Here is a 27,834-nt window from a genome sequence, read left to right on the forward strand (position 1 = left end):
CAGAGGATGAGTTCCTGGAAAATCTAAACTGGAAGACCATGAAAAGAGGAAGAAATGATCAACCCCTGTGGGGCCTACTTAACTTTGAGACATTCTCTATTGTTCCTTATTCCCGCCCTAATTGATAAGGCCATTGGAATTTGTAACTGACCTTGGTCAACCTCCTGACTCCACACCCTATGACCCCTCCCAGGTTGCAAACCTACGACCACTTCTCAGCTTGCAAAAAAACGCCCTAAACTATAACTTTCTACTGCCCACCCCAAACGTATAAAACCAACTCCGATCCCACTGCCCTTTTCTGACTCCCTTTTTGGACTCAGCCCCAGGTGAATAAACAGCCATGTTGCTCACACAAAGCCTGTTTGGGGGGTCTTTCCATTCAGGGCGCACATGTTTTAACAGGAGGATTCTGTACAGATTTCTTCCCTATAATCTCATCCATCTCAGTTCCAGCACCTCACTGTCTCAGGAGAATGTGCAAACTAAATTAGGTTCTCCTATTACAATGTTGGTGCATCCTTGGAGCACTTGTAATCATAATTTTGAAACAATAGGAAAATGTATTTGATATCTAACTCCACCAAGACCTACAGCTCCTTTGCTCACTACTGTCATTGCCAGTGCCTATAATCAATAGGACACTTTTGGTTGGGCACAGTGACGTATGCCTGTAATCCTAGCACTTTGGGGGGCTGAGGAAGCGGATCACCTGAGGTCAGGAGTTTGAGACCAGCCTGGCCAACATGGTGAAATACCGTCTCTACTAAAAATACAAAAAAAGATTGCTGGGCGTGGTGGCACGTGCTTGTAATCCCAGCTACTTGGGAGGCCGAGGTAGGAGAATCATTTGAACCCGGGAGGGGGAGGTTGCAGTGAACCAAGGAGATCGTGCCACTGCACCCCAGCCTGGGCGAAAGGAGACAAGAGCGAAACTCTGCCAAAAAGAAAGAAGAAAAGACACTTTCAATAAACATTTGTTGGACAAAGGAAGGAAGGTCAATAGTGTCAAATGCCACAGACTTCTAAATCCACCCATAACACAGTTTCCAATAAGGATTCTAAATTATTTGCTCTCAATTACCGTTTCCTTGCCTGTAAAAAAAAATGCAACTAGTTTAAGTTAGTATTACTTGAAAACTAAGTTGGGCCCCTCATCCCTGCTGAATTTGGAGAGACAGCGTTCTAAATATGTCTTAACCTAGATACGCTAGTTGATAAAGGAAACGACTAATTAAGAGTGTCCTAAACCCTACAGCCCTCCTTAAACAAGGTAGCTCTAAGATTCCAACGCGGTCAGGGAGGCGGGGGTCCGGCGATTACACTTCCCCCGCCGCGCAGCCTCCAGAGGCGGATATTAGCCGCCCAGGACGGAAGTTCCGGAGCCTTCAAACCCTCGGGGAAGCAACTCGGCAGCGGACCAAGATGGCGGCGCCCAGTGAGGGATTAGCGTTTGCCATGGGGGTTGAAAAGAATTGGGGTGCAGTAGTTCGCTCCCCAGAAGGAACCCCCCAGAAAATCCGGCAGCTGATAGATGAGGGGATCGCCCCGGAAGAGGGAGGCGTGGACGCGTGAGTTAATGAGTTAACCCTGGGTCCAGCGTTGGAAAAGTGGAGAAGGCTTGGGAAACACAGGCCTGGAGAGGGGGTAGCGGGTAGGGAAGGTCCCCCTCGGTCGGCGACTCGGGCAGTGGAGGCTGGCTTCTCAGGATCTGAAAGATACTGGGATTACTATGTTTGATTGGCTTTGATCTTCCCCTCGGGATGTACTGGATTCATAATCATAACCGAAATTTTGTCATCGGACATTATTTTTGGAAGGAAAAAACGAGGACCGTTAACTGAATGAGTGCGCCTGACTTCTTTTACTTGGGGATTCTTAACCTTTTTCTTGTGCCGTGGACCTCTTTGGCTGTCTGGAGAAGTTTATGAACTCAGAATTTTTGTAAATGCTTAAAGTAAATTACATAGGACTGTAAAGGAAACCAGTTAGATTGGAATGTTATTATCAAGATAGTAAAAGAAAAAAGTTATTGCAGTAACATATTAAAGAGTTCATAATATCTAGTAGTATGTCTAGTCAACCATAATTTTGAAGTAGTGTTGAGCACAAAGCTATTTGAAAATGTGCAACCACCATAATGTTGGGAACATTATTTCCATTGGTGACAAATTAACTGGTACTGCTAATACTAATATGGTATTTTTACTTTCGTTCACAATTGAAGAAAATGCTAAATCTTGTCATTTAGAGAGAAATAAGTGTCATTTTTACCCATCCAAGTTTATGGATGCTGTAATTTTTTTCCCCCTAAGAACCACACCCCCTTGAGGCTCTCTGATTCTCTGAGAGTCTTAGAAAGAATTTCTTTTTTTTTTTCTTGAGATGGAGTTTCACTCATGTTTACTAGGCTGGAGTGTAATGGCGCAATCTCGGCTCACCACAACCTCTGCCTCCCAGGTTCAAGGGATTCTCCAGCCTCAGCCTCCCGAGTAGCTGGGATTACAGGCATGTGCCACCATGCCTGGGTAATTATGTATATTTAGTAGAGACAGGATTTCACCATGTTGGTCAGGCTGACCTCTCCAATTCCTGACCTGAGGTGATCCGCCCTTGTTGGCCTCACAAAATTCTGGGATTATAGGCGTGAGCCACCGCGCCCGGCTAGAATTTATGTCTTTGGAGCTATGATAGTTGATGTAATCCTATTTTTATTAAAATAATGCTGGTCTTTCAGCACTTCCCCAGGCACTGCTGAAATGCCTTCCACTGAAAATGAGATAATTGCTTTGCTGACTTTTTTCTCCCTAGTTTTTTTTTTTTCATGAAATCTCCTGAAGATCTTTCCTTTATTTGAATTTTTCTAATTGGTACTTTTTTTTTTGGAAGGAGTGGGTATCAAAGGTCTTTCCAGGTAGAAATATCAAAATTGTTTTTTCTGCTGTTAACAGATTTCTGAAGAGATTCAAATTGTATAATGCGTATCTGAAGCCTTGAGTCTTATTTTCTGTTCACTAAAGTTATGCAAAATGCTTGTGGAGAACAGTGAGTGAGTGAGGAGAATAGTTTGCTAGGATGAGTGGAGCCCTGTCGAGGTAGAACTTGGTTGAAGTTAGGTATGGCTAAACTGTAGAGTTCTGAATGCCAGACTGAAAATTTGGGGTTTATTTATTAAGTATTATAAAACCATTGCAAATAATAAGCCGAGGAATGACATGAGTAAAATGATTTTTAGGAAGCTTAAAATCCAGTATTGGTATGATTTATGATACGACGCATAGAGAACCTACATGGATAATATTTAAGCAGAGGGATACTATGAAAGGCTTACCAATAGTTTTGCCACTTTGCGTTAGGAAGGACATGTCTGCCACATCCCAGTCAGTTAATGAATCACCCCAAGTGGAACAGTCTTCATTGGAATCTACAAGCAAAGAAGCCTTCTTTAGCAGAGTGGAAACATTTTCTATATCCTTTTTTAGTTCATGTGAATTGCACTTTCTGCCTGCTTCTAGAATTCCTCCAAGGTATTACTCCAAGGTATTTAAAATTCTTCAAGGTTTAAATTTAAGAATCAAATCCTTATTTCTGGTGGTCCTGGTATAAGAAGAATCAAATCATGCTAAGAAATTGTATAGGAAACTCAGCATCCTAATATGTTATCCCTCAAAGGGACAATTGAGATTATCTAACCTTTTCTTTTTACTGAAGAAAACACTAAGAGCCTGAGAAAAGAAGAAATAACAACTAATACTTGTACATAGTATGTTTTCACATATATTATCACATTTGATCTTGACCTTAAACCTATGAAAAAAGCATTATTATACTTGTTTTACAGAAGAGGAAACAGTTTGGGGCAGGTTATATGACTTTCCCAAGATGAACCTTTAGCAAATGACAGATCCAAGATTATAACCTAATGTTTTTTAGATTATTAGAGACTATACTACTATACTGTCTCTTTCTAGATTTTCCTTTGTGTATTAGCTACCCTTTGCTGCATAACAAATTGCCCTAAAACTTAGTGATCCTAAAACAACAAGCATCACCATTGCACTCCAGCCTGGGTAACAAGAGCGAAACTCCATCTCAAAAACAAAACAAAACAAAACATTTTTTATCTCATAATTTCTATGGCTTAGCTGAGTCTTCTGGCTCAGGATCTTTCACAGGCTGCAATTAAGGTTGGTCAGGGCACTGTCATTTCAAGGCTCAACTAGGAAATGGTCTACTTCCAAACTGTCATGTGATTGTTGGCAGGATTAATTTACTAGTGTCTGTTGAACTGAGGGCTTCAGTTCTATACTGGTCATTGACCAGAAATGCCCCTCCTCACTTGGTTTCTTGCTATATGGGCCTCTCTAAAGGAAAGTTCACAGCTTGGAAGTCGGCTTCCATCAGAGTGAGCAAGCGAGAGAACAAGATAGAAGACCAGCCTCATTTTGTAACCTAATCTCAGAAGTGACATCCCATCACTTTTGTCATATTTTATGCATTAGAAGCAAGTCGCTAGGCCAGCCTATACGCAAGAGGAGCAGATAACACGAGGGCATGAATATAAGGAGGCAGGGATCTTTGGAGCCACCTTAAAAGCTGCCTGCATCACCTTGCTTTGACAGAAGTCTTACTTTATATATATGTGTGTGTATATATATATATTTTTTTTTTTTTTTTTTAGTAGAGGTGGAGTTTCACCATATTGGCCAGCTGGTCTTGAACTCTTGACCTCATGATCTGCCCACCTCAGCCTCCCAAAGTGCTGGGATTACAGACATGAGCTGCCAAACCTGACCCTGAATTTCTGTCTTATAAACTATTGACAAGGTCTTGACCTAGGAATCAAAAATCAACAAAATTTCAGAACTTAAGACCATGAAATAAGCCAAATCACACAACATTTTTTGATAAAGAGACTAAAAACTGGCCGGCGCAGTAGCTCACACCTATAATCCTAGCACTTTGGGTGGCCAAGGTGGGTGAATCACCTGAGGTCAGGAGTTTGAGACCAGCCTGGCCAGCATGGTGAGACCCCGTCTCTACTAAAAATACAAAATTAGCTGTGTGTGGTGATGTGCACCTGTAATCCCAGCTACTTGGGAGGCTAAAGCAGGAGAATCACTAGAACCTGGGAGGCAGATGTTGCAGTGAGCACTCCAACCTGGGCAGCAGAGCAAGACACTGTCTCAAAAAAAAAAAAGAAAGAAACTGGGCTGGGCACAGTGGCCCACGCCTGCAATCCTAGCACTTTGGGAGGCCGAGGTAGGCAGATCACGAGGTCAGGAGATTGAGACCATCCTGGCTAAGACAGTGAATTTTAGTCTCTACTAAAAATACAAAAAATTAGCTGGGCATAGTGGCATGTGCCTGTAGTCCCAGCTACTCGGGAGGCTGAGGCAGGAGACTCACTTGAACCCGGGAGGCAGAAGTTGCAATGAGTCAAGATCGTGCCACTGTACTCCAGCCTGGGCAATAGAGCGAGACTCCATCTGAAAAAAAAAAAAAAAACAAAAAACAAAACAGAAACTAATACTGGAATGTTAGTCAAATGGAAAAGTAAGCACATGCTAGTTATCACATTGCATATTTCAAGAAGAGACATTAAGCATTAGGTCATAAGTTTATTTACAAACATACCCAGTGTGCTCTATGCCTGAGTTCAAGAATTTAATCCATTGTTTTGTTTTGTTTTTCTTCAACTTTTATTTTTAGTTCTGGGGTCATGTGTAGGACGTGCAGCTCTGTTATATAGGTGAACATGTGCCACAGTGCTTTGCTACACAGATCAATCCATCGCCTAGGTATTAAGCCCAGCATCCATCAGCTATTCTTCCTCATGCTCTTCCCTCCCCTATCCCCACCCCACCAGTCCCCAGTGTATGTTGTTTCCCCATGTGTCCATCTGTTCTCATCATTCAGCTCCTACTTATAAGTGAGAACATGTGTTTGATTTTCTGTTTCTGTGTGTGTTTGCTGAACTAGCTTCTAGCTCTATTCATGTCCCTGCAAAGGACATGATCTAATTCCTTTTATGGCTGCATAGTATCAAAGAAATTGTGAACTCAAACATCCATCTTAAACAGTTGATGTCTTATTTTTTTTTTGAGATGGAGTTTCACTCTTGTCACCCAGGCTACAGTGCACTGGTGTGATCTTGGTTCACTGCAACCTCTGCCTCCTGGGTTCAAGCGATTTTCCTGCCTCAGCCTCCCGAGTAGCTGGGATTACAGGCTCCCACCACTACACCTGGCTAGTTTTTATATTTTTAGTAGGGACAGGATTTCACCATGTTGGCCAGACTGGTCTCCAACTCCTGACCTCAGGTGATCCACCAGCCTCGATCTCCCCAAAGTGTTGGGATTACAGACATGAGCCACCACACCTGGCCCAGTTGATGACTTTTTTTTTTTATAAGAGATGGGGTCTTGCTATGTTGCCCAGGCTGGAGTGCAGTGGCTATTCACAGGCACGATCCCACTACTGCTCAGTGAGGCAATTTTGACCTACTCTGTTTCCAACCTGGGCTGGTTAACCCCTCCTTAGGCAATCTGGTGGTCCCCCGCTCCCAGGAGGTCACCATATTGATGCTGAACTTAGTCGGACACCCAATCGGCATAGCGCACTACAGCCTGGAACTCTTGGGCTCAAGTGATCCTCCCACCTCAGCCTTCCGAGTAGCTGGGACTACAGGCACCCCCCACCATGCCTGGCAGTTGATATCTTATAAAGAAAAGTACAGCAAATCAGATCCAAAGTACAAGTCATCATAATTAGTAAATGCCAGTTGTTTTCACTGAAAATGTCAAATTCTCTGGGCTGTCATTTTGGCTCCTATAGACTATAGAGGTTGTGAATCTGAGGATACTCTAGCCCAGCATGGCCAACATAGTACTGATGGGTAGCTCTGTGAAAGGAGCAGAGACTGAAGGCAGAAGACATGTGGTACCACACCAAGCCCTCTGTTTTTCACTACTTTGTCCCCTGTATGCAAGGACAGAAAGACCTAGATGGTAGTTTTTTTACAGTGATTTAAAAATTTTTTTTAATTACAGACTTACAGAAAGGTTGCAGAGGTTACAGAGGACCTTTTTTCCCTGAGCTATTTGAAAGTAAGCCACCAAAGTGATGTCTTCTTATTCCCAAATACTTCCTCTTAACAAGAACTTTGTCCTACATAACCAGAATGAAACCATCTAAATCAGGAAATTGACATTGATAAGTTCCTACCCTCTAATCCTCAGACGCTAGTTTTTTCATCAATTGTACTAATAACATTCTTTATAGCTAAAGGATCCAGTTGAGAATCACATACTACGTTTAGTTGTCATGTTGCTATAGTCTCCTTTGATCTGGAACATTTCCTCAGTTTTTCCTTGAATTTCATGATCTTAATACAACAGACCAGTTATGTTGTAGAATGTACGTCAATGACGTTTGATGTTTCTTAGTGATTAGATTCATGTTATGCAGGAGTGTCATGAAGCGATGCTGTGTTCTCATTGCTCCTGTCAGACGACACATGATTTCTATTTATCCATTTATGGTGATGATCACTTTGATTACTTGATTAAGGGGAGGTCTGGCATTTCCATTGTAAAATAACTCGTTCCTCCTTTGTGAATAAAAAGTGCTTTGTGGGGAGGTTCTTTGAAACTATGTAAATATTCCATTCCTTGTCAGACTTTAGGTAATTGATTTATTTGTAGCAACATAGACTCATGATTTGCTTTTTTATTCAATAGGTTATAATTCATAACTATTATTACATATTTTGATGCTCCAGTTGTTCCTTATTTAGTCAGTGACATCCCCCTCAGGTTGGCCTTTTGACATATCCCATAACCCATGACCTCTTTATTGCTTTCAGGAACAAGTTGTTCTAGGCTTATCTTCTTGTCCCATCCCTGGAATCAGCCAATTCTACAAGGATCCTTGGCTCATTTTCAGTGGAGAATGTTATTTGAAAGATAAGATCTGAACTGGGCTTGGTGGCACAGCTGTAATCCCAGCACTTTGGGAAGCCTAGGTGGGAGAATTGCTTGAGCCCAGGAGAGAGACCACCCTGGGCAACATAGCAAGATCCTGTCTCTATATGAATGAATGAATGAATGAATGAATGCCAAGAGCTGGGTGCCGGGAGAACTCACAGCTACTGGGATACCACTGTTCTCAGGCCCTCTCAGAGGAAAAAGCTAGAGAATATATATGTTTATGTACACACATACACACACACATTCACATATGTACACACATATATCAAAATTTACATCCATTTATCTCTATATTTTAGAAAACAGTGAGTTCCTTCTGGCATCTCCAGTTGCAATTGTACATCACAGGATTCATTCTAGTTTTCTCCTTTTCCATATTTGTCCCTCCCTTATTCATAATTTCTATTATCCTTAATATATTTACTGCTTTACTACTTGGATCAATCTCCCTATATGTGCTTCATCTCCCATTTCTGCCATGCTGCCATCCTTTCTTGCGTGGATCTCTCGTCACCCCGTTGAGGCCCTAGCACTCCGCACTTGGCTTCCGTAAGCGAATGCCTGTTACATACCACTTGGGTTCTGACACCCTGTGCTGAGCTGCCTCTTCCCAGCCTCCTGACTCAGACATCTTCCTTGTTCACCACCTAATGGCTTTAAAACCAAATTGCCCAGGAAAGGGAAGGTTTTTAACCATCTTTCTACCTTTGTTTCTTGCATTAAATCTTGATTTTGATACAGTATTTAGATCAACTTCCTTTTTGCTCATTGGCTATCAATTGATCATCATTTTGGTTATGATGATTATTTAACTGTTACTTTTATTCTACATAATCATGGCTCCTTTAATATTTATATGTAAATTTTGTTTTAACGGTCTTCATACTTCCTTTGCTGATATTGGAATGTTTTTCAGATTCCTATATCCCTTTATAAAAATGTAAAACTTTCCTGCATCTTCTTTCATATTTTATCCTTTTTTATTTTTAACTGTGCTTTGTAAAATAAGAGCTCTTCAGGTAGAATTTTTTTTTCGAGACAGAATCTTGCTATGTTGTCCAGGCTAGAGTGCAGGGGCACCATCTCAGCTCACTACAATCTCTACCTCCTGAGTTAAAACATTTCTCCTGCCTCAGCCTCCCAAATAGCTGGGATTACAGACACATCCCACCATGCCCAGCTAATTTTTATATTTTTAGTAGAAATGGGGTTTCACCATTGTTAGCCAGGCTGGTCTCAAACTCCTAACATCAAGTAATCTGCCTGTCTTGGCCTCCCAAAGTCCTGGGGTCACCGTGTCCGGCCCAGGTAGAATATTAAAAACTGAGGCTTGGCGAGGTGGCTCTCGCCTGTAATCCCAGCACTGTGGGAGGCCAAGGAGGGCCTCAGGCATTCGAGTTCAGTCGCTCAAGACCAGCCTGGCCAACATGGTAAAATCATTCCTCTATTAAAAATACAAAAATTAGCAGGGCATGGTGGCCCATGCCTGTAAGCCTACCTCAGAGGCTGAGGCAAGAGAATCGCTTGAACCCAGGAGGTGAAGGTTGCAGTGGGCCGAGATTGTACCATTTGTACTCTAGCCTGGGCTACAGAGCAAGACTCTGTCTCAAAACAAAACAAAACAAAATTGAGCATTTACTATTAAGGAGCAATAAATGTTTTAGGATACCTTTCCAATTATATATTTACAGATGCTTTTAGCTATTTGAAACACATTCTAGCACATCCCCATTGATACTAGTAATCAAAAAATTAGCAGGATGTGGTGGTGCACACCTGTAGTCTTAGCTAATTGAGAGGCTGAGGGAGGAGGATGGCTTGAGCCCGGGAGATCGAGGCCACAGTAAGCTATGACCACACCACTGCCTTCTAGCCTGGACAACAGAGTAAGATCCTGTCTCAAAAACAAAAAAAGTTTGTTACTGGTCGTCTGGTAGAATATAGGATCCATTAATTTTCACTGAATCTGAGACACTACGAACTTAATGACATTAGTGAAAGTACTGGGATAGGCCTAAACAGGAAGAGATGGCAAAGTCAAACACAGAAATATTTTCTGCCACTCGCCTATGCTCTGCTACTATAACACATCCATTTTTACTTCCCAAAGAATAAAGGCAAATCAATTTTTTGATTTTCAGTAGAGATGTCTCACTGTATTGCCCAGGCTGATCTTGAACTCCTGAGCTCAAGCAATCCTCCCACTTCAGTTTCCCAGTGTGCTGAGATTACAGGCATTTGCCACTATGCCTGGCCAATAAACATTTTAAACACACAAAATACATAGGGCTTCTTCAAGAATAAGTTAATAACTTTTCCCCTCCACTTACTACTTAAATGACCTTCATCATTCTGTAAAGTATGTGCCTGTGCATTAAAAATAGTTTTTCTGGGGAGGGAGGGGAGGCACAAAGAAAAAAAAGAAAAAAAATAGTTTTTCTTGATTTGGTGTAATGGCTTATGCCTTTAATCCCAGCACTTTGGGAGGCCGAGGTGGGCAGATCATGAAGTTGGGAGATTGAGACCATCCTGGCCAATATGGTGAAACCCCGTCTGTACTGAAAATGCAAACCTTAGCTGGATGTGGTGGCTCGTTCCTGTAATTCCAGCTATTCAGGAGGCTGAAGCAGGAGAATCGCTTGAACCTGGGAATCGGAAGTTGCAGTGAGCTGAGATCACACCATTGCATTCCAGCCTGGCAACAGAGTGAGAGTCTGTCTCAAAAAAAAAGTTTTTCTCATTGCCTTTCTCCTTAATGTTTATTCCTATATACATTAAGAATGAGTTAAGATTGTAATTTTTTTAAAAATTTAAGCCCTAGAAGCTAAGAGATATTGTAATTTATGACTTACTCATTACTTGCAGTGTTCACTTGTGATTCCAGCACTTTGGGGGGCCAAGGTGGGTGGATCACCTGAAGTCTGGAGTTCAAGACCAGCCTGAGCAACATGGTGAAACCCTGTCTCTACCAAAAAATAAAAAAATTAGCCAGGTGGTCCCAGCTACTTGGGAGGCTGAAGTGGGAGAACTGCTTGAACCTGAGAGGGTGAGGTTGCATTAAGCTGAGGTCGTGTCACTGCACTCCAGCCTGGGCAACAGAGGGAGAACTTTTCCCAAAAAAAAAAGGGTATATATACACACACACACACGCGCGCACACACGCACACTTATATATACGTTTGTGGTGTTGTTTTTCTTAACATGGATACTCTTTGAAATGGGCAGGTAAGCCCTCCGAGCTGTCTCCCCTCGTCTGTGCAAAATATGGCTGGGTCACAGTTGAATGTGATATGCTCAAGTGCTCTAGCTGTCAAGCTTTTCTCTGTGCCAGTTTACAACCAGCTTTTGACTTTGACAGATGTAAGTATAAGGTACAAATTACATTTTTCTCCATACTGAAATAGATACTATCCTGGTTTTCTGGAAAAAAGAGACATTTTAGTTTGATCAGAAAGTGTGTACTATTACATATGACAAGGTGAATTTGTGATTTTTTTCACCCTGTTGGCTTTAATCATTTTTTAAAAATCTTTTTGAGATGGGGTCTCATTCTGTTGCCCAGGCTGAGTAAGATATGGACTGCAGCCTCGACCTCCTGGGCTCAAGTGATCCTCCCACCTCAGCCTTCCAAGTAGCTGGGACTACAGGCACAGTGCCGCTACACCTGGCTGATTTTTGTATTTTTTGTAGAGGTAGGGTTTTACCATGTTGCCCAGGCTAGTCTTGAACTCCTGAGCTCAAGTGATCTGCCCATATTGGCCTCCCAAAGTACAGAAATTACAGGGGTGAGCCATAGTGCCTGGCCTGTCTTTTTTCTTCTTCTTCTTTTTTTAATTTAAACCAAGCTAGCTACTACAGCATGGACTTTATGGAAGGTAATCTAGCTAACAGCAACATGTTTACTTTATTATTCCAAAATGTACACTTTTAGACAAAGAGTGACAAAGGACTTTTGTGAAGGCTCACACCTTGGAATGCTCTGCCTCATAAGATGTATGGGGCTGGATGCAGTGGCTTACGCCTGTAATCCCAGCACTTTGGGAGGCTTAGGCAGGTGGGTCACATGAGGTTAGGAGTTTGAGACCAGGCTGGCCAACATGGTGAAACCCTGTCTCTTAAAAATATAAAAAAGCTACTCAGAAGGCTGAGGCAGGAGAATCTCTTGAGCCTGGGAGGTGGAGGTTGCAGTGAGCTGAGATTGCACCACTGAACTCCAGCCTCAGCAACAGAGGAAGACTTTGTCTCAAAAACTAGAAAGTGAAAATAAGATACGTGGTATCTCCTTTGTCGACCTTAGGGTCTCAGTTTAGAAGCTGTTTTGTGGAAAATATTAAGATGATGTACTTGCTAATATTTTCACATTTTAAAATTCTCTTATTTTTATTTTTAGTTAAATCTCTACTCTTAGAGGCCATTCATTGGATTCTGAATCTATAGAGTGTTTGTTAAGGTGTTGCTGTTTGTGTGGATTTCAGATAAGCAACGATGTGCTGAGCTAAAGAAAGCCTTGTGTACTGCCCATGAGAAGTTCTGTTTCTGGCCAGACAGCCCATCTCCAGGTACTTATTTCTAATAATTCCTGTTCACCATTTCTCTTTTGTCATTGCATTTCTAATATTGTCTACTTGTTTGTGAGAACTTAGTCTCTGAAGTTTCTTCTTCTTTCTATTTGCATTTTTCCAGAAGAACTTATATTCACTTGTGTTATTTCTTACCTTTATTAAGTGCATTTGACGTACTTAAGGCTTTAGCCATAGATATGCATTATCCCATGTAATCCTTACAAGGTCCCTGGGAAGTAGATGTTACCTTTTTTTTTTAATTATCTTTTTTTCTTTAAAGACGGGCTTTGACCATGCTGGTCAGGCTGGTCTTGAACTCCTGACCTCAGGTGATCCGCCCTCCTTGGCCTCCAAAGTGCTTGGATTACAGGCGTGAGCCACCACACCCTGCCTATCGGAGGTCGATATTATCAAACCAGTTCTTTTTTTTTGAGATGGAACCCTGCTTTGTTGCGTAGGCTAGAGTGCAGTGGCACTATCACGGCTCACTGCAACCTCCCCCTCCCAGGTTCAAGTGATTCTCCTGCCTCACCTCCCAAGTAGCTGTGATTATAGGCACCTGCCATCATGCCTGGCTCATTTTTTTATATTTTTGGTAGAGACAAGGTTTCACCATGTTGGCCAGGCTGGTCTCGAACTCCTGACCTCAAGTCATCCACCTGCCTCAGCCTCCCAAAGTGCTGGGATTACAGGCGTGAGCCACCACCATGCCTGGCCACAACCTAGTTCATTTAGGTGAAGGAACTAAGAATCAGAGGTCTTAAAACCAACTAGAGAGAAGCTATAACTAAGTTTAATCTGATTTCAAACCCTCTGCTTTTCCCACCACACCAAGCAACACCATATTCTACATAGGCTTCCTGTAGAGGGAGTACTAATAGCAATAATGGTGGAAGTTAAACAGGGTTCATTTGCTAAAGAAGACTCACAGGACCCCAAGGGAGAGTGATCACAAATCTGCAGTTTGTTACAGTAAAACAGTACACTATCACAACAGCACTGGAGTAAGGGTGTCATCACAGCCACAGGCTGTCTATCTGGGGAGGCCAGGTCCACCCTCCTGTTTCCTCTTTATATAAGGGCCATGACAGGACATACTCTCCCTTGAATCAGGAACTACTGATATGTGCACAGAACACTTTGGAATAAGAGACCCCAAAATGTAATCTCAACTGGGTGTTTTTTTTTTTTTTTTTTAATTATTATTATTTTTATTTTTTTGAGACAGTCTCACTCTGTAACCCAAGCTGAAGTGCAATGGTGTGGTCTCAGCTCACTGCAACCCCTGCCTCCCTGGTTCAAGCGATTCTTCTGCCTCAGCCTCCCAAGTAGCTGGGACTACAAGTGCATGCCACCGTATCTGGCTAATTTTTGTATTTTTAGTAGAGATGGAGTTTCACTATGTTGGCCAGGCTGGTCTTGAATTCCTAACCTCGTGATCTGCCTGCCTTGGCCTCCCGAAGCTGGGATTACAGGTGTGAGCCACCACACCCAGCCTCAATGGGGTTTTTGAAAATAATTTTGTTCATCATTTAAAAAAAATATTTTGTTTTAAAAAATATTTTGTTTGTCCATAATCCTAACACTGGGACGCCAAGTCAGGAGGATTACTTGAGTTCAGGAGTTTGAGACCAGCCTGAGCAATAAATATAGTAAGACCTCATCTCTATTAAAAATAAAAATAAATAAATATTCTGTTGATCATGTAGGCATGTTCCTGCTAACTAAACAGCTTCAACAGCAGAGCCCTCTGGTGGGGAATCTAAGAGCAGGTATAAAAAGTTCTTTAGACCCATAGTTAAAAAGCAACACTGTTCATCTCTATATTTCATGCCTTGACCAGGAATCAGTGCCATATAGGTATATTTTTTATTTCAGTAGGATAGCAGGCTACTTCCAGGGTCATTGACGGCTAGGGATATTCCATGATTTGTCACTAAAAGGAAAAAGTAGATTGAAAATAACCAGAGATTGCTCTTTACCTTTGATCAATGAAGATATAGTAGAAAAGGGTTTATTAAAATTGTTAAAATGAAGATGATAATGTAATACGGATTTCCTGCTGTTGAAATAGCTAGGATTTACTAATTATTTAACTGTAGAGTATAACAAAACTTGGTCCTCTAGGGATTTGAATCCATCCCTGTCTAGTGCCCTCAGTCCCAGTTTTTTTTTTTTTGAGATGGAGTCTTGCTCTGTCACCCAGACTGGAATTCAGTGGTGCAGTCTAGGCTTACTGCATCCTCTGCCTCCCAGGTTCATGTGTTTCTCCTGCCTCAGTCTCCCCAACAGCTGGAACTACAGGCATGTGCCACCACACCCGGCCAATTTTTGTATTTTTAGTAGAGACGGGGTTTCACCATGTTGGCCAGGCTGGTCTCAAACCCCTGACCTCATGATCTGCCCGCCTTGGCCTCCCAAAGTGCTGGGATTACAGGCGTGAGCCCCCATGCCCAGCTGTGTAAGTTTTTAAGGTCTGCCAGGGCTCTATTGGTGGTTCCCAGCTCTTGTTACTATATATTCTGCTTTCTAGACCTCATTCACAACTTCAGCTACCACTTGGAGACCTCTAATTCTTATCCAGACCTCTCCTCTGAGCTTGACTCATATTTTCATCTACCTTCTGAACATTTCCAGTTAATATTATAGGTAGCTGGAACTCAACGTGTATAAAACTGAACTGAACTCTTCATCTTATACCTAAAACTTTCTCAATCTTGGCAAATGGCACTAAATTTCCCATCCAGTTGTCCTAGCCAGAAACCTGGAAGTCACTTGAGATGCTCTTCTCTATCATCACCCGCTTTGACCTATCCATTCTGTCTCCTAAAAGGGTCTTAGATACGACCTTTCAAGTATACGGTCCCTTGGTTTGGTTCTTTAACGTTCAAAGGACGTATATGTGGAAAAAAGAACACTCACAATTATTTACACTTTATGGTTAAATTTATTAAGCAAGACTAATAAATATAATTTTGAAGGTAATTTTCTTCTAACATTTACCAATAATTTTAAACTAAATTGAATTTCTTTAAACATTTTAAATTACAATGATTAGTTTACTAGGACTGCTTATTTTAAACACGTCACTTTAAACAGTAAAATGTACAAATACATTAATTACAAAATATATCGTTAAACTTATCTTAAATATATATTTTCATGTTGGGTTTAGTTTCTTCTCGGTTTACTTTTTTTTTTTTTTGAGACGGAGTTTCGCTCTTGTTACCCAGCCTGGAGTGCAATGGCGCGATCTCGGCTCACCGCAACCTCCGCTTCCTGGGTTAAGGCAATTTTCCTGCCTCAGCCTCCTGAGTAGCTGGGATTACAGGCACGTGCCACCATGCCCAGCTAATTTTTTGTATTTTTAGTACAGATGGGGTTTCACCATGTTGACCAGGATGGTCTCGATCTGTTGACCTCGTGATCCACCCGCCTCGGCCTCCCAAAGCTGGGATTACAGGCTTGAGCCACCGTTCCTGGCCACCTTTTTTTTTTTTTCTTCTGAGACAGGGTCTTGTTCTGTCATCCAGACTGGAATGCAGTGGCCTGATCTTGGCTCACTGCAGCCTTGACCTCCTGGGCTCGAGCAGTCCTCTCACATCAGCCTTCCAAATAGCTGGGACTACAGGCATGAGCCACCATACACAGCTACTTTTTCTATTTTTTTGTTTCTATCTTTTTTTTGAGATGGAGTCTCCCTGTATTACCTAGGCTAAAGTGCAGTGTTGCAATCTCGGCTCACTGCAACCACCACCTCCCAGGTTCAAGTGATTCTCCTGTCTTAGCCTCCTGAGTAGCTGGGATTATGGGTACATGCCACCACCTCCAGCTAATTTTTATATTTTTAGTAGAGATGGGGTTTCATCTTAGTGGTCAGGCTCATCTTGAACTCCTGACCTCAACTGATCCATCCACCTCAGCCTTCAGAAGTGCTGGGATTGTAGGCGTGAGCCCCCACTCCTGGCCATTGCCAGAGATAATTATACTGTAGTATATAATCAGTTGTCACACTGCTTAGATTTCAGAAAGATTCTTTCTTTTCCAATGTAGATATTACCAGTATAATTCCTAATTGTATGCTTTATATACTCTGGTACCCAGTTATGCTTCACCTTATAATGTAAGCCTTTTTGTGCCTCTTGTGTAGACTTTAGGAACATGCCATGTTTTTCATTCTTAGCTCACAGTAAGTTATACCTTGGGAGTTGTTATAAAATGTTTGTTCTTTAAGCTCTTTCACCTATTTAAGCCTCCACCTCCACTAACTCTTTTTTGTCTTCTCTTTCTTGATGTAACAATTTCAGTCATACACAGACGAACACAGAATAGGATAAATGATGAAACTCCATCACTCAGCTTCAACAGTTATCACCTCCTGGCTGGTCTTGTTTCTTCTAGATTCCTAACCCTAACAAACACCTTGCACCTCTGCATTGTTTTCAAGCCCAATCCCATGTACTTTGCTATTTTATCTGTAAATATTTTAAGATATACAAGATATGGATTCTACTTCTCTTTTTTTTTGAGATGGAGTCTCACTCTATTGCCAGGCTGGGGTACAGTGGCACGATCTTGGCTCACTGAAACCTCTACCTCCCGGGTTCAAGCCATTCTCCTGCCTCAGCCTCCCGAGTAGCTGGGACTACAGGCGTGCACCACCATGCCCAGCTAATTTTTATATTTTTAGTAGAGATGGAGTTTCACCATGTTAGCCAGAATGGTCTCCATCTCTTGACCTCATGATCTGCCCACCTTGGCCTCCCAAAGTGCTGGGATTATAGGTGTGAGCCACTGTGCCCAGCCAGATTCTACTTTTTAAACATAGTCACAGTAGTATTATTATAGCCCCATCAAAATGAAAATCAGTAATTTCCTGATATCATTAAGTTTCCTCAGTCGTTCAATATGTGTTTTTTATTTTTGACAGTTTACACCAGTATAATCTTTTAGTTTACTTTTTCCACAGACCGATTTGGGATGTTGCCCCTGGATGAGCCTGCTGTTCTTGTTAGTGAATTCCTAGATCGTTTTCAAAGCCTTTGTCACTTGGATCTCCAGCTTCCTTCCCTAAGGCCGGAGGACTTGAAAAGCATGGTGAGTTTTTCCTGACTATGCTGCAGTGGCCTCCAGTTATTGCCAGCATTTATACCTGAAGCGTTTCTTTTTTTGGAGACAGAATCTCGCTCTGTTGCCCAGGCTGGAGTGCAGTGGTGTGACCTCGGTTCATGCAACCTCTGCCCCCCTGGGTTCAAACAGTCCTCCTGTCTTAGCCTCCCCAGTAGCTGGGACTACAGGCGCAGGCTATCATGCCTGGCTAATTTTTTCTATTTCAGTAGAGACGGGGTCTCCCCATGTTGCCCAGGCTGGTCAGGAACTCCTGAGCTCAGGCAGTCTATCCACCTCAGCTTCCCAAAGTGCTAGGATTACAGGTGTGAGCCACTGCTCCCGGCCTGAAGCATTTCTTTCTTTCTTTCTTTTTTTTTTAACACTGATCGAAATTTATTGAACAGAAACATGTAATGAAACCGCAGAAGAGAAGGGAGTCTTAACACAGAGAGAAACTGCAAACAGCTGCCACAGGTCCCGAGTCCCAGGCCCCCTCCCTCAATGTGGCCCCGGCACATCCCTCCTTCCAAGGACTGTGGACTCTGGCTAGGTCTGCTTGCTGAAGCATTTCTTTTAATGACAAGATGCAATTACCATGAAGAAAACTGCTTGTCTGTTTCTCAGCTGACCTTTTCAGTCTCCACCAGGAAGGTGACTGTTGAGAGTTCCATTTGAATATTTAGGTATAATTTTTTTTTCGAGATAGAATTTTGCTCTTGTCCCCCAGGCTGGAGTGCAATGGCATGATCTCAGCTCACTGCAACCTCCTCCTCCCGGGTTCAGATGAGTCTCCTCCTTCAACCTCCCTAGTAGCTGGGATTACAGGTGCCTGTCACCACACATGGCTAATTTTTGTGTTTTTGGTAGAGATGGGGTTTCATGTTGGCCAGGCTGGTCTCGAACTCCTGACCTGAGGTGATCCACCCGCTTTGGCCTCCCAAAGTGCGGGCATTACAGGCATGAGCCACCATGCCTTGCAGGTATGGTTTTTTAAATGGCATAGATTCAATTTAAAATATATGTGTATAAGTAGAGAGTTTATTTGAGCCAAGTTTTAGGGCTATAACCTGGAAGCATAGATTCAAGTTTTCCCTGAATATATGCTTCCCACAAATTCAATTCTATCTTGCTTTATAAACTATGTAACAGAAAATACTGAAATACAGGCTGGGCATGGTGGCTCACGCCTGTAATCCTAGTACTTTGGAAGGCTGAGGCATGCGGATCATGAGGTCAGGAGATGGAGACCATCCTGGCTAATACTGTGAAACCCCATCTCTGATAAAAATACAAAAAGCTAGCCAGGTGTGGTGGCAGTGCCTGTAGTCCCAGCTACTCAGGAGGCCGAGGCAGGAGAATTGCTTGAACCCGGGAGGCGGAGGTTGCAGTGAGCTGAGGTTGTGCCACTGCACTCCAGCCTGGGTGACAGAACTAGACTCTGTCTCAAAATAATAATAATAATAGTAATAATGAAATATGACTACATATGGTTTATTGCATATCATTTTCCAAAGAAAGTAACAAACTCCCTTCACCTTGTGAGTAGAAATGTCTAAATGCTCTAGTCAGGCCGCGTGTGGTGGCTAATACCTGTAATCCCAGCACTTTGGGAGGCTAAGGCAGGTGGATCACCCTAGGTCAGGAGTTCAGGACCAGCCTGGCCAACACGGTGAAAACTGGTCTTTACTAAAAATACAAAAAATTATTCTGAAGCCATTTCAGTTGCTAAAAAATAAGAAAAAAAAGAATTTTTTAAAAATACAAAAAATGAGTCAGGCATGGTGGTATGTGCCTCTAGTCCCAGCTACTCAGGGAGCTGAGGCAGGAAGATTGCCTGAACCTGGGAGACAGAGGTTGCAGTGAGCCAAGATCATACCATTACACTCCAGCCTGGGCAATAAAAGCGAAACTCCGTCTCAATAAATAAATAAATAAATAAATGCTCTAGTCAATCTGTACTTTGAAACTGATTATTTACTGTCCCATTTCATCACCATATGGGTACTCCATGAAGACAAGACATGAAGACAAGCTTTACTGTAGGAAATAGTAGCCTCTTAAAATTAAGAGAGTGATATGGGTTTTAGCATCAAACTATTAATCTCTTGTTCTTCTGTACAAGTACTAACCAGGCCTGACCCTGCTTAGCTTCCAAGATCAGACGAGATCCGGTGCATTTGGGGTGTTATGGCCATAGACACAAACTGTTAACCTCTGATGCTTATTATGAATATTACCCTGTCTCTAGCCAAGGCAATTTTTTTCACCCGATCATAGTTCCTTGTTTTTGTTTTTGAGACGGAGTCTTGCTCTGTTGCCCAGGCTGGAGTGCAGTGGAATGTTCTTAGCTCATTGCAACCTCCATTTCCCAGTTTCAACCAGTTCTCTGCCTCAGCTTCCCAGGTAGCTGGAATTACAGACACCTGCCACAATGCCTGGCTGATTTTTGTATTTTTAGTAGAGATGGAGTTTCACCATCTTGGCCAGGCTGGTCTTGAAGTCCTGACCTTGTGATCCACTCACCTTGACCTCCCAGAATGCTGGGATTACAGGTGTGAGCCACCTTGCCCAGCCAGTTCCTGATTTTTCTTAGAACAAAAATAAAGTCTAACGAGCTCTGTCATTCTGTCAAAAAGTAATTTCAGAGCGAGGGGCACAGTCATGCACACCTGTAGTCCCAGCTACTCAGGAGGCTGAGGTGGGAGGATTGCTTGAGCTCAGGAGTTCAAGACCAGCATGGCCAACATAGTGAGACCCCAACTCTAAATTTTTTTTTTTAATGTTTAAGTAAATTTAGCGTTAGGCTAAGACATAAGCAGTAATCTGTTTTCACTCTTTGAGTTTGAAGTTTGCATGTTTCAGGGAAAATCTGCAACTGGTAAATTGAAAACAATTTAGTAGTAACACGAGTTTTGGCAGTTCCAGGGAGACTCTGTCTTTCTCAGTCAGGAGATCCAGGGCAATTCAGAAAGCTTCTGTGTGGGTTTGGGCATGGTGACTCACACTCTGTAATCCCAGCACTTTGGGAAGCTGAGGCGAGTGGATTATCTGAGGTCAGGAATTTAAGACCAGCCTGGCCAACATGGTGAAACCCCATCTCTACTACAAAAATAAAAACATTAGCCAGGTATGGTGGCATCCACCTGTAATCCCAGCTACTCAGGAGGCTGAGGCAGGAGAATCTCTTGAACCTGGGAGGCAGAGGTATGCAGTGAGCTGAGATTGTGCCTCTGCACTCCAACCTGGGCAACAAGAGTGAAATTCTGTCTCAAAAAAAAAAAAAAAAAGAAACCTTCTGAAACCTTCTGTGTGATACCATAGCCCTGTCCTGGAAGTATTTGTTCTCTGTGAACTGTCTTCATGTTTGTAATTTCCTTCCTGATTTTTGACTTGTACCAACTAGGTATGTTTTAATGTATAATTTTCTTTTTATGGTGGTTGAAACTTAAAGTTTTTTACTTGGCTCCCCTGTAGTGCTTGACAGAAGACAAGATCAGTCTTCTCCTACACCTACTTGAAGATGAACTCGATCACCAAACTGATGAAAGGAAAAGTACAACCAAATTAGGCTCAGACATCCAAGTCCACGTCACTGCCTGTATTCTCTCTGTGTGTGGCTGGGCATGTAGGTGAGTCAGCGAATTTTGCCCGGAGACAGGAACTATGACAACAGCATTACACCCATATATATCAGTCCCTAATCATATTTAGAAATCACATGGTGTTTCCCGTGAGAAAAAGAGACAAAGAGAAACTGATTGGGGGGTGGCAGCAGGGAGAATGGGTAATAATAATTAGTAACAAAACCAGAATTGGAATTCAGGAATTCTTGGTGTCACAGCTGAACTTTTTTTCTTGTGCTGTTGCTTCTCAACTGGGAATTTGTATTCTATAAACAGTGAAGCTCCTTTCTAAAAATAGAAAATAAGCTCTTTTCTATTTTTAAGAAGGAAAAATAGGAAGTTCTTTTCTATTTTTAGAAAGGAAGAAAAATCCGCTTAATTGGTAAAAACTACCATAGGAAACACCAGCTGGAGTCCTTAAGGCCCCCCATGTTGCTATTTCCATTCCAGCTGCTCAATTTGGCAGAGACTTCCACTATCCTTAATCTACCAAAGAGAGCATATTTAAAATAAGTCAAGATTGGTTCTGACAGTAAATAAATCTTGATTTATTTTAAATATGCTCTCTTTGGTAGATTAAGGAATGTTTTTCATGTAAAGGGAAAAGGTTTAAGGAGGGACAGGAGAAATTTTTAAAACATGCCTGCAAAACAGTCTCACCATAGAGAGCACACTAAGAACCCCAGGTCCTTCTATGGGAAATACATGAGAGATGATGAAGCATGAAGCTGGGGTCCTGAGATTGGAACACAAAGGCTCTGACAGGACATGGTTCCCGTCCACTGGACTGTTCCAGAAATTGGATGAGATGAAACATACTCACAAGACATTACACTTAGTCATTTGGAAATATGACACTTTGAGAAAACTCTCTTTTTCATTTCTGTCTAGTTCCTCTTTGGAACCCATGCAGCTCTGCCTGATAACATGTTCGCAGTGTATGAGGAAGGTGGGGCTCTGGGGCTTCCAGCAGATTGAGTCGTCCATAGCTGATCTGGACACATCATTTGGCCTGACCAGCTCCCCTATCCCAGGGCTTGAGGGGCGGCCAGAGCGCTTCCCTCTGGTGCCTGAATCTCCTCGGAGGATGATGACCCGGAGCCAGGATGCCACTTTCTCCCCAGGCTCAGAGCAGGTATGCACTTAGCTTGTTTGGGGTGGACTTTTTTTTTTTAACTGTCTTCTGAAGTGAATGAATTGAACTGGGGTGGACTTTGAAACAACATTCTTGGCAAAAATGTTGTTGCTAGAAAGTTGGAAATTAATTTAGGGAGATAGGCTTCACTTTGCACTACACTGGTTACAATGCCACGTGGTGTTTCTGTTCACTAATGGAGAAGCTAAATTCAGCCAGATGTGGTGGCTCATGGTGTAATCCCAGCACTTTAGGAGGCTGAAGCAGGCGGACCACTTGAGGTCAGGAGTTTGAGACCACACTGGCCAGTATGGTGAAACCCCATCTCTATGAAAAATACAGAAATTAGCCAGGCATGATGTGGGGCCTGTAGTCCCAGCCCTTGGTAGACTGAGGCAGGAGAATCACTTAAACCTGGGAGGCAGAGGTTGCAGTGAGCAGAAATCACCCCGCTGCACTCCAGCCTTGGTGACAGAGCAAGACTCTGTCTCAAAAAAAAAAAAAAAAGATTAAATAAAGAAGTATCTCTGACCATGATCATTAATATCATTTTCGTACTTCCATTATCTCCCCTTTCCTTCAGGCTGAAAAGAGCCCTGGTCCCATTGTCTCTCGAACTCGGAGCTGGGACTCCTCCAGTCCTGTTGACCGTCCTGAGCCAGAGGCTGCTAGCCCCACCACCAGAACCCGCCCAGTGACCCGAAGCATGGGAACAGGAGACACCCCTGGCCTGGAGGTACCATCTAGCCCTCTTCGGAAGGCCAAGCGAGCTCGCCTCTGCTCCTCCAGCAGTTCGGTGAGTCCACCTCGCATCTAGCAGTGGCTGAACATAGACAGCATGTTGGGATTTCCCTGGGCAGCTTGGAGAAGCAGGCATGAGCCCTTCCATGGTCCAGTGCAAAAAGTAGACCATGTGACTAAGTTTAAAGTTGGGTGACCAAAGGGAAAAAATGTCAGTCATTTGCTCCTTTGGGGTAGCTTCTGGAGAAATAATAGATATCTCAGGCAAATGGAGCAGCAGTGTGATACGGGGACAAACCTGATAAGGCAGTGGTCTCCAACCTTTTTGGCACCAGGGACCGTTTTTGTGAAGACCATTTTTCCACGTACCGGAGTTTAGAGGATGGTTTGGGGATGATACAAGCACATTACATGTATTGTGTACTTTTTATGTAATGAAATAGTTATACAACTCACCATAATATAGAATCAGTGGAAACCCTGAGCTTGTTTTCCTGCAACTAGATGATCTCCTCTGGGGTTGATGGGAGACAGTGACAGATCATCAGGTGTCAGACTCTCATAAGGAGCCAGCAGCCTAGATCCCTCAAGTGTGCAATTCACAGTAGGGTTCCTGCTCCTATGAGAATCTAATGCCGCTGCTGATCTGACAGGAGGTGGAGCTTAGGCAGTAATAAAGGATGCGGAGTGGCTGTAAATACAGATGAAGCTTTCCTTGCCTGGCTGCTGCTCACCTCCTGCTGTATGGCCTGGTCCCCGTCCATGGCCTGGGGGTGGGGTATCCCCTATCCCTTGTGATAAGGTATAGTTTGTTTAACACGAAAGGAGTGAAAAAATAAGGAAAATATCTTGGCAGAGTTTAAAGGAGAGCATAAACACTTGAAGTATGGGTAGTTGTGAGATTCTGGATTTGATGACTAATAGCAGTGCCTCCCTGAACTTACATAGCATCTGCCCATGAATGCTATTTCTTTTTCTCCTTCCTCAGGACACATCTTCCCGAAGCTTCTTTGATCCCACCTCTCAGCATAGAGACTGGTGCCCTTGGGTGAATATCACACTTGACAAAGAAGGCAGGGAGAATGGTGGAACTGAACCAGATGCTAGCGCCCCAGCAGAGCCAGGCTGGAAGACAGTGCTGACCATCCTGTTGGCCCACAAACAGTCTAGCCAGCCAGCTGAAACAGACTCTGTGGTGAGATAAGCTATTACCTTGTGCGTGGACAGCCCTTGCTGTTTATGGGAGGAGGAGCAGAGGCTGGTCCTATAATTAGCACCCTGCCTGCCCTCAGCTTTCATATGTCAAGTTATTTCAGTTTTTTTGTTTGTTTGTTTGTGAGACGGAGTTTTGCTCTTACTGCCCAGGCTGGCATGCACTGACGTGATCTCTATCACTGCAACCTCTGCCTCCTGGGTTCAAGTGAGTCTCCCGCCTCAGCCTCCCAAGTAGCTGGGACTACAGGCACCACACCCAGCTAATTTTTTTTTTCCTTTTTTTTCTTTTTCCTACAAACTACACAAAGACGTTTTTGTTTTTTTGAGACGGAGTTTTGCTCTTTTGCCCAGGCTAGAGTACAGTGGCACAATCTCAGCTGACTACAACCTCCACCTTCTGGTTCCAAGCGATTCTCTTGCATTAGCCTCCTGACTAGCTGGGATTACAGGTGCCCGTCACCATGCCCAGCTAATTTTTGTATTTTTAGTAGAGATGGGGTTTCACCGTGTTGTCCAGGCTGTTCTCAAACTTCTGACCTCATGATCCACCGACCTCAGCCTCCTAAAGTGCTGGGATTACAGGCGTGAGCCACTGTGCCCGGCTAATAGGTCAAGTTAGACTCATTTTGCTTTCATCCTTGGGAATAGGCGTAGAACTGGTTTGTCTTTCTGCACTTTAGCATATGGCATTCCATCAAGTTCTGATAAATTCTTTTGTTCTCTTAAATAAAATGACTCCAAGTAGAAAAGGAGTACAGAAACAGAAATAGATGAATAGGCAGCTGCTCCAGCCTCATGTTGCAGACAGTTGCTTTTTCTTTCAGTTGCCATCACTTGCACCTGGCCAGTTAACTTAGCTGTTTGGAGCACTGGACTCTGTCACCAAGATGATGGCTTCATTCTGCACGCTGGCCACATTACTTTACTCTGTTCCACAGCCCAGACTGTGACTCTACTAGCCATTGCAGCCATGACTGCTGTGGGTTACAAATGTGGGTGTCGACTGAGAAGAAAAGTCAAGTGTTTGCTGTGTGTAAAGATTGGAAGTGATAGGCTGGGCAATATGGAACCCTAAACACTGGGTCTCTCCTTGGCTGGCTCACTCCCAGCTTTTCCTTGTAGCTGGTAACAATTGCTGACCTCTATAACTTTCAAGGACAAAGTAAAATAATGCTTGTCATCAGATATTTATGAGCAGCATTTGTAGATTCATGGTTTTCTAGGGTTACAGGATTCCACTGGAGGAAACTATAGTAATGCTAAAAGTCCAAAAGTATGTATTAGTACGCTTAGTAAATATACAGGTGAAGGTTTTCCAAGTTTGCACAGAAAACTTGGCAGTTTTTAGTAAGACTCCTCTGTCACTGCCATACTAAAAAGAAAGCCCATGGGGTTTTGCTTTTGTTTTTGGGTGGGAAGTTGGCCTCATAACTGGCTGTGGATTCCAGGACTTCCTTTTTATATATATATATATATTTACTATATTTATTATATATATATATATACTAATATCCTGTTTAAAGGACTTTTAAGATCTTTTTTCTTTTTTTTTTTTGATAGTGTGTCTTTTAACCTTCTGACAGCTGCTGCGACTGGAAGCTAGAAAGCTTAATGAGGTTGTGTGGTAAAGGATCCTGATGTTCGAGAAAACGTGTATACTGAGGCTGGGCATAGTGGCTCACGCCTGTGATCCCAAAACTGGGATGCCGAGGCAGGCGGATCACCTAAGGTCAGCAGTTCGAGACCAGCCTGGCCAACATGGTGAATCCCCGTTTCTACTAAAAATCCAAAAATCATTAGTCGGGTGTGGTGGCGCATGCCTGTAATGCCAGCCACTCAGGAGGCTGAGGCAGGAGAATCTCTTGAACCCAGGAGGTGGAGTTTGTGGTGTGCCGTCGCACTCCAGTCTGGTCAACAAGAGCAAAATTCCATCTCAGAAAAGAAAAGAAAAAAATTAGCCAGCCTGGTGGTGTGTACTTGTAATCCCTACTCCAGAGGCTGAGGCAGGAGAATCACTTCAGCCCAGGAGGCAGAGTTTGCAGTGAGCCAAGATCGTGCCACACTATACATCAGCCTGGGCAGCAGAGTGAGACTCCCTTTCAAAAAAGGAAGAGGATAGATTTTTTAAAAACTATGAAAGTTTTTCATATGAGAAACTGAAGGTAACCGTGGATCATCTTGCTAGACATTCTTTGTACTCTTATGGAGACCCTTCCTGTATGGAGTATTTGCTCTTTATTTTGATTCTCAAAGGCAGACATGGTATGTGCCTGTAGTCCCAGCTACTGGAGAGACTGAGGCAGGAGAATCATTTGAACCCAGGAGGTGGAGGGTGCAGTGAGCCAAGATTGTGCCATAACCTGGTCAACAGAGTGAGACTTCCAAGTGTTCTGATTCACCAAGAGCTTTTATCTCCTAATGAATTACTTTGTCTCCCTTCACCACCATTTCTCAGAATCTCAGAGCATTTCACAGGCATGATCAGATGGCAGTGAGATTCTTCCTATTATTAGCACTACCGGCTAAAACAAAGCTGTGAAGACAAAGGCCAAGGCTTAAACTCATAGGGGTCATTCAACTGTTTTTATTACTTGGCCTTGGTTTATACTGTTCGCTTCAGCTAGGCCTCACATTAGTATAAATACTTATTCACGGGAATAAGTATTTATAATGAACTAGGGCCAATTCGGCATCATGAGTGAAAAACCAGCGCTAAACGTGATGCACCAACAGTGAGTCAGAAGTGTCATCCTCAAGTACAAAGAGGAAGACAGATACAGATGCCTGAAGGGAGGATATGAGCCGAGTCTTAGAGATTCACAGTGTGTTAACAGGAGTCTGACAGTAGAACCCTGGCCCCTTGATCTTTAGTCTGACTTTAGGTATATGTTATGTATGGCACACTACAAAGTTAATTTTTATTCAGTCCTAGACATGTCTAGATCATGTGGGAGAAATGATCTATCCTTTGTCTCTATAAAAGAATATAATCACTAATAATAAGCTTTTCTACCTACAGAGTCTCTCTGAGAAATCAAGGAAAGTATTCCGAATATTTCGGCAGTGGGAATCTCTATGCTCGTCCTGAAGATATTCCAGCCCCTTCTGGAGACAGCTGGAATGAGAGTGACTCTGAAAAATGAAGGCCGAGTTCCTTTTGGTCAGCTGACACTAAGTTTTCCTGTTCTGGGTTAATCACAAGGACCGCCTGTTGTTGCAAAGGCAGTGAGTGTTAACCATCTGCATCTGGCTGAGGGAGACCAGATGTCATCGCTTTCAGGATGTGGCGGGATAAAGGTAGCAAGCCTGGTTGTGTTGAAGGAGTGTGGGGTTATCTGACTAGCGGGAGGACCGAGGACCTGACCACCTATTTCAGCATCTTCAATGTGGGGCAGTTTTCTGAGGACTCTTCTATCCCAGGAGTATGACAGCGTGTGTTAATAAAATACTTGCTAAGA

The 27,834-nt window shown here is 43.0% G+C and overlaps 1 protein-coding gene across 2 annotated transcripts; it reads left to right on the plus strand.

Moving 5' to 3' along the window:
* Nucleotides 1-1,417: 1,417 nt before the first annotated feature.
* On the plus strand, nucleotides 1,418-27,834 carry ZC3HC1 (zinc finger C3HC-type containing 1). Of its 2 annotated transcripts, XM_002752011.6 has the most exons (10): nucleotides 1,418-1,571; nucleotides 3,357-3,468; nucleotides 11,201-11,351; nucleotides 12,467-12,550; nucleotides 17,523-17,650; nucleotides 21,137-21,291; nucleotides 22,177-22,420; nucleotides 23,004-23,216; nucleotides 24,150-24,356; nucleotides 27,396-27,834. In XM_002752011.6, the coding sequence occupies exons 1-10, from the start codon at nucleotides 1,426-1,428 to the stop codon at nucleotides 27,462-27,464; spliced, it is 1,509 nt and encodes a 502-aa protein (XP_002752057.1). In that variant the 5' UTR covers nucleotides 1,418-1,425; the 3' UTR covers nucleotides 27,465-27,834. The 2 variants fall into 2 exon arrangements, with proteins under 2 accessions (XP_002752057.1, XP_078199892.1); XM_078343766.1 differs by lacking the exons at nucleotides 3,357-3,468; nucleotides 11,201-11,351.

Source organism: Callithrix jacchus, chromosome 11 (genome assembly GCF_049354715.1).
Source record: "Callithrix jacchus isolate 240 chromosome 11, calJac240_pri, whole genome shotgun sequence".
Classification (NCBI taxonomy): domain Eukaryota; kingdom Metazoa; phylum Chordata; class Mammalia; order Primates; family Cebidae; genus Callithrix; species Callithrix jacchus.